The sequence below is a fragment of the Hyperoodon ampullatus genome (assembly GCF_949752795.1).
Source record: "Hyperoodon ampullatus genome assembly, chromosome: X".
NCBI lineage: Eukaryota > Metazoa > Chordata > Mammalia > Artiodactyla > Ziphiidae > Hyperoodon > Hyperoodon ampullatus.
The window spans coordinates 51,611,379-51,618,924 of record NC_136913.1 but is presented as its reverse complement, the minus strand read 5'-3'; the positions used below and the strand labels follow the sequence as shown (position 1 = coordinate 51,618,924).

The 7,546-nt window shown below is 51.1% G+C and overlaps 1 protein-coding gene across 1 annotated transcript; it reads right to left on the bottom strand.

Moving 5' to 3' along the window:
* Positions 1-2,134: 2,134 nt before the first annotated feature.
* On the bottom strand, positions 2,135-3,442 carry LOC307069054 (actin-like protein 7B; the record flags this gene model as incomplete). The annotated part of the gene is made up of 1 exon (XM_079727194.1): positions 2,135-3,442. The coding sequence occupies exon 1, from the start codon at positions 3,386-3,388 to the stop codon at positions 2,135-2,137; it is 1,254 nt and encodes a 417-aa protein (XP_079583320.1). The 5' UTR covers positions 3,389-3,442.
* Between the last annotated feature and the right edge of the window lie 4,104 nt (positions 3,443-7,546).

Below are 7,546 nucleotides of genomic sequence, written 5' to 3'. Positions count from 1 at the left end.
ATAAGTATTAAACAAATGTTCTTGTGTTGCAAGCAGCAGAAATGAATGCTGGCTAATAAACCAAAAAGTTATGTTGAAGCAGCAGGTATATATGAAGACATCAGAGTGGTGGAGACTTTGGCAACACAACAATATAGGCCCCACTGAAAGAATTCACATTCCAGAAAAAAAATTATACACTGTTCTGGCCGAATAAATTGTGTCTACTGGCACCATCAGCCTCCAGTCCTCCAGTCTGCAACTCTCTCTACAGGAAAGAACCGAGGTTCCTGCATAGCACCAAGGCCCTGTCAGCCCCAGAGGAACTCAATCTCCAGGCTAGAAACCCAATTCTAGGCCACAGGGAGGGCCTAGATGGCAAGGCGTTGCGTGATAAAGACCGTGTCTGGTTCTTTCCCAAAGCTGCAGCTCCCGCACAAGGCCAGGGACAGGGGCAGCCTCAGAGATTGCCCCCAAATCAGGACTCTTTGTCTAAGGTAAGAGTTGGCTCACAGATATTTGATAGCCCATCAGATTACGCAGCTCACCAATGTCTGATTTCACAGACAACTGCTCATGGACCCCTGGTCATGGGCTGCATCAGGAGGTGGGGGAGGAGAAGAGGCAGGAACCACCCTCTTCTAGGCAGTCAGTCATTCACCAGCTAAAATCTCACAAGACTCGTTGGCTTCTCCCTCAGCCCTAAAGCTACTAAGTGGTCACCACGCCTAGCACTTCTTTCTCCATTTGCAGCTTTCCAATACACCGCCTCCGCCTTCCTACCCCCAGGAACTCTGAGCTCAGCCACCAACGTGGCTGTCCACTGGATCCCCCACTAGCTGTGTGTAATCCCAAGGGAAGGGCCATATTCTGGCCATTTCTGTCTCCAGCTCTGGGCCTCACCCATAGTAGATGCTTGGTAAGTGCTTAATGGTTGCTAACCATTAAGAACCATTGCTATAGATTGAATGTTTGCTTCCACCCTCCCAATCCCCCACCCCTCCCTCCAAATTCATATGTTGAAAACCTAATGCCCAAAGTAATGGTATTAGGGGAGACCTTTGGAAGGTGACTGTTGGGAGGGCAGAGCCTTCATGAATGGCATTAGTGTCTTTATAGAAGAGGCCCCAGAGATACCCCTCATCTCATCCACCAAGTGAGAGCACAGCCAGATGTCAGGAGTTTGTAACCCGGAAGAAGGCCTTCACCAGAACCTGGCCATGCTGGCACCCTGGTCTTGGCCTTCCAGCCTCCAGAAATGTAAGAAATAGATTTCTGTTGTTTATAAGCCAACCCATCTGTGGTATTTTGCTATAGCATTCCAAACTAAAGTAACCATGTTTGCCCTTCTAGAAATAATCATGACCTGGGTCAGGAGACCTACGCTCAACCACTGACACGGCCCCCTCCGTCCTGGTCCTCAGTTTCCCCATCTCTACAGGAGGGAGAGAACACATGATTTCTAAATGGCCTTCTGGTTTCTCTAACACCCTCCTGATTCAGTGGTTACTTGTGACTGTAAAAATAGCTGCAACTTTGGCAGGTGTCTAGAGGGAGAGAGCCACCGATGGGTAGAAATGGCCCCTTCCACTCAGGAGACACCCATGGACTGTTCCTTTGAAGGGGGCAGGTAGCGAGGGTTGGTTAGTGAGGCAGTCAAGCAGTGATAAAGCTGGGGGCAGGTGACCATCAGGGGCAGAAACAGGTGACGGAAATCAGACACCTAGTTGTGAGTCTCCCACCCACCACTTAACTATGTGACCCAAGCTAGTCCCTTAATCTGAGCCTTTGTTTCCCCCTTGGTCCATGGGTGAGCAAGCAGTATGAGTGTCTGTTGGATTGGATTTTGAACCCTGAAGAGCTAATAGAACAGGAAGCCACATTCTGGGCTCTATGATGACGTTGCCCTCATGGGGAGGGCAGGGGGGGCCCAGTGAGCCTCCCCCACCCCCCTGCTGCTCCCGACCCAGCAGAGCAGAAGGTGCTGATATGCCTAAACCCAACACCCCACCACCTTCTGCTATCACACTAGAGCAAGAAATCCAGACCAGACAAGAGGCATTGCATCTTAAAACTTTCTGTGAAATTCTGTAAATGTGTATAGAGTGGCCTGTGCCTGCCTGCACACAGGCCTGGACTGTAGGGACACCACTGCTCAGCCCTTGCTGTAGATAGCTGCCCTGCCCCACTCCTCAATCTCTTCCTTGCTGACACAAAGCTGCTGGATGGCCTGCAGAGAGGCCAGGATGGAGCCGCCAGTCCACACGGAGGTCTTCCTCTCGGGAGCAGCAGCCACTGCGGGGCTGTCCCCGGGGCAGTGGAAACTCAGCTCCCTCTGGAAGTGCTCTGGGAAGCCATCCAGCATGGTGCAGCTGCCACACAGCAGCAGGTTGGCTGCCATCTCCTCCTTGAAGCCCGCCTCCTGGCAGTGGTTCAGGCAGGAGGCCATGAGCTTGGGCAGACCAGGCCAGTTGCTGCCCACCAACGTGGGCTTGAAGAGCATCTTGGCGAACGGAAAGCGCTCCTGACCGATGGTGATGAGCTTGCTGTCGGGGAGCTCATAGTCCACACGCAGATCCTCCAGGCACAGGCCAAGCTCCTCCGTTGGCTTGAGTGCCGAGTAGCAGCACTCCTTCTTGATGTGCTCGATGATGTGCAGGTGGTCGTCCGTGAACTTGTGGCCGGCCTCATTGAGTAGCTGCAGCAGGTAGTTGGTGAGGTCGCTGCCGGCATAGTCGGCATGACTTGTCAGGCCTGGCAGCACGTCGCCCTTGGAGATGGGCACCACATGTGAGACACCGTGCCCACTCTCCACCACCAGCCCAGAGGTCTTGCCATAGGAGTAGATGGACAGCAATGACTGGGAGGTCACGTGCATGGCAGGGATGCCAAAGGTCTCGAACATGAGCTCTGCATACTTCTCACGGTTGCTGGTGGGGCTGGGCAGGGGGTCGGAGACCAGCACGGCATGCTCCTCGGGGAGGATCTTCATGGCCGTGTGGAAGATGTACTCCCAGATGTTCTGGACACAGTCCCAGTCCACCACGATGTCGTATTTTAGCGGATAAATCAGCTTCAGAGGCTCCTCCATGTTGAGCATCTCGTGGCCCAGGTAGGTCTGCTTGTGGGTGTCACAGGCATCAGCTGCCTCAGAGCAGAGCGTGCCCACAGTGGAGGAGATGAAGTAGGTTGGGCTCGGCTCACCCACAAAACCACACTTACAATACTGGGAGCCCAGGTCAATGATGAGTGCCTTGATCTTATGCACCTTCTTGGGCTTCATCTTCAGCTGAGTGGATGAACTTGTGTCCCGGATGCCAGCCTCAGGACCTGGCAGCGTGCCTGCCTCTCCAGGGTCCCCCTGAGCCATGCCCATGGTCTTGGGGCTAGGGCTGTTCCTTGTCTCCATTTGCCTTCCTTGCTCACTTTTCTCACATCCACATCCTAGAGCTCTGTGGGGAGAAATAAGAGGGTCCACCTCCAGCAGTGCCTTGGCAACCCCTCAGGATTGTGATGTCACCACGGGCTGGTCCATTCTGGCAGCCCAGGGAGGGCTTGGCCTTGGCAGGCCCTTGATCTATCACCCCCACTTCCATCAGCCTAACTCGACTTTGCTCCCAGACAGAGCAGGTGGCCAGCACAGTTTTAGAAATCCAACCACACTTGGGTCTCAGAGGTTTCTGCTCCCTCTCCTTATATCCTCACTCCTAATCCCCCGTTCACTAGCTGAACACCTCTTCCTCCTCAGCTTCTTGGCCAAGAGGGTGATAAATATTTGAGCCCCTACAGTAAGCCAAACACTGTAGCAGGCACCTCACATGACACTTCACAGAATCTTGGCAGGTAGGCAGAGCTAAGGAAAGCAAGGCTCAGAATGCAAATGACTTGCCCAAGAGCAAACAGCTCTTGGAGTGTTTGTTTGTACTTTAACCCAAGTTCCTCCAAATCCAATGTACCAGGTCACCTTAAAGAGTGTGTAGGCCCTGATGAAAGAAACCTGGCCACAAGCAGTGCCCAGTCTAGTTGGGAAGAAGATGAATGGACCCTGGGAAGATGGTGGAAGAGTAAGACGCGGAGATCACCTTCCTCCCCACAGATACATCAGAAATTCATCTACACGTGGAACAACTCCTACAGAACACCTACTGAACGCTGACAGAAGACCTCAGACCCCCCAAAAGGCAAGAAACTCCCCACATACCTGGATAGGGCAAAAGAAGAAGGAATAAACAGAGACAAAAGGATAGGGACGGGACCTGCACCAGTGGGAGGGAGCCGTGAAGGAGGAAAGGTTTCCACACACTACAAGCCCCTTCGCGGGCGGAGACTGCAGGTGGCGGAGGGGGAAGCTTCGGTGTAGCGGAGGAGAGCACAGCAACAGGGGTGTGGAGGGCAAAGCAGAGAGATTTTGGCACAGAGGATCGGTGCCCTCAGGCACACACCAGCCCGAGAGGCTTGTCTGCTTGGCCGCCGGGGTGGGCGGGGCTGGGAGCTGAGGCTCGGGTATCGGGTTTCGGTCAGAGCGCAGGGAAAGGACTGGGGCTGGCGGCAGGAAGAGAGCCTGAAGGGGTTAGTGCACCACGGCTAGCCCGGAGGGAGTCCGGGGAAAGGGTCTGGAACTGCCGAAGAGGCAAGAGGCTTTTACTTCCCTTTTGTTTCCTGGTGCGCGAGGAGAGGGCATTAAGAGGGCTGCTTTGGGAAGCGCCAGAGACAGGCGCGAGCCGCGGCTAAAGGCGCGGACCCCGAAGACGGGCGTGGGACGCTGGGGCTGCTGCTGCTGCCGCTGCCGCGGGGCCTGTGTGCGAGCACGGGTCACTGTCCGCCCCGCCTTCCGGTGGACCTGTGCACCCCGCCACTGCCGGGGTCCCGGAACCCGGGGACGGCTTTCCCGGGAAAGCAAACAGAGCGCCTCGGTCTGGTGCAACGTCACGCCGGCCTCTGCCGCCGCAGGCCCACCCCACTCTGCGCGCCCCTCCCTCCCCTCTGCCTGAGTGAGCCAGAGCCCCCGCATCAGCGGCTCCTTTAAACCCATCCTGTCTGAGCGAAGAACGGACGCCCTCCGGCGACCTACGCGCAGAGGTGGGGCCCGGTCCAAGGCTGAGACCCGGGAGCTCTGAGAGCAGAGAAGAGACAGGGAAATCTCTCTGTGCAGCCTCGCAGGCAGCGGATTAAAGCTCCACGGTCCACTTGATGTGCCCTGCGTCTGTGGAGTGCATGAATAGACAGTGAATCATCCCAAATTGAGGAAGTGGACTTTGAGGACAAGCTTTAAGACTTTCCCCTCTTTTCCTCTTTTTACAACGAATTGTCCCAAATTAAGGAGGTGGACTTAGCAAGATTTCAGACTTCTCGCCCTTTTCCTCTTTTTACAATGAAGTATCCCAAATTGAGGAGGTGGACTTGGAGAGCAAGATTTTTGATATTTCCCCCGCTCTCTTTTTGTGAATGTGTATGTGTATTCTTCTGTGTAAGATTCTCTCTGTATAGCTTTGCTTCCACCATATGTCCCAGGGTTCTATCGTTCTGTTTTTTTTCAACAATTACTTTCTAATTTTAACAACGCTACTATATTTCATACTTTATTCTATTTTACTTTACCTGCTCTCTCTTTTTTCCTACCTTCCCTTCCTCTCTCCCTCCCTCTGCCCCTCCTTTCCTTCTTTCTCTCTTTCTTTCCTTCCTCCCTCCCTCCCTCCCTCCCTTCTTCCTTTCACTCTTTCTTTTTCTTTCCATCCTCCCTCACTTCCTCCCTCCTGTCTTTCTTTCCTTCCTCCCTCCCTCCCACCCCTCTTCCTTTCACTTTCTTTTTCTTTCCTTCCTCCCTCCCTCCCTCCTGTCTTTCTTTCTTTCTTTCCTTCCTCCCTCCCTCCCTCCCTTCTTCCATTCACTCTTCCTTTTTCTTTCATTCCTCCCTCTCTCCCTCCTTTCTTTCTTTCTTTCTTCCTTCCTTCCTTCCTTCCTTCCTTCCTTTCTTCCCTTCGTCCTTTCTTTCTCTCTCTCTTTCTTTTTCTACTAATTCTTTCTTTCTACTTTTCTCCCTTTTATTCTGAGATGGGTAGATGAAAGGCTCTTGGTGCTGTAGCCAGGAGTCAGTGCTGTGCCTCTGAAGTGGGAGAGCCAACTTCAGGACACGGGTCCACAACAGACCTCCCAGCTCCACATAATATCAAGCAGCGAAAATCTCCCAGAGATCTCCATCTCAACAACAGCACCCAGCTTCAGTCAACGACCAGCAAACTACAGTGCTGGTCACCCTATGCCAAGCAACTAGCAAGGCAGGAACACAACCCCATCCATTAAAAGAGAGGCTGCCTAAACACATAATAAGGCCACAGGCACCCCAAAACACACCACCAGACGTAGACCTGTCCACCAGAAAGACAAGATCGAGCCTCAACCACCAGAACACAGGCTTTAGTCCCCCCCACCAGGAAGCCTACACTACCTATTGAAACAACCTTAGCCACAGGGGACAGACACCAAAAACAACAGGAACTACGAATCTGCAGCCTGCAAAAAGGAGACCCCAAACACAGTAACATAAGCAAAATGAGAAGACAGAAAAACACACAGCAGGTGAAGGAGCAAGATAAAAACCTACCAGACCTAACAAATGAAGAGGTAATAGGCAGTCTACCTGAAAAAGAATTCAGAATAATGGTAGTAAAGATGATCCAAGATTCTCTTTCCAAGATCCAAAATCTTGGAAATAGAATAGACAAAATGCAAGAAACAGTTAACAAGGACCTAGAAGAACTAAAGGTGAATCAAGCATCGATTAAAAACACAATAAATGAAATGAAAAATACTCTAGATGGGATCAATAGCAGAATAACTGAGGCAGAAGAACGGATAAGCGAGGTGGAAGATAAAATAGTGGAAATAACTGATGCAGAGCAAAATAAAGAAAAAAGAATGAAAAGAACAGAGGACAGTCTCAGAGACCTCTGGGACAACATTAAACGCAGCAACATTCGAATTATAGGGGTTCCAGAAGAAGAAGAGAAACAGAAAGGGGCTGAGAAAATATTTGAAGAGATTATAGTTGAAAACTTCCCTAATATGGGAAAGGAAATAATTAATCAAGTCCAGGAGGCACAGAGAGTCCCATACAGAATAAATCCAAGGAGAAATACGCCAAGACACATATTAATCAAACTGTCAAAAATTAAACACAAAGAAATCATATTAAAAGCAGCAAGGGAAAAACAACAAATAACTCACAAGGGAATCCCCATCAGGTTAACAGCTGATCTCTCAGCAGAAACTCTACAAGCCAGAAGGGAGTGGCAGGACATAATTAAAGTGATGAAGGAGAGAAACCTACAACCACGATTACTCTACCCAGCAAGGATCACATTCAGATTTGATGGAGAAATTCAAACCTTTACAGACAAGCAAAAGCTGAGAGAGCTCAGCACCACCAAAGCAGCTTTACAACAAATGCTAAAGGAACTTCTCTAGGCAAGAAACACAACAGAAGGAGTATACCTACAATAACGAACCCAAAGCAATTAAGGAAATGGGAATAGGAACATACATATCAATAATTACCTTAAATGTAAAT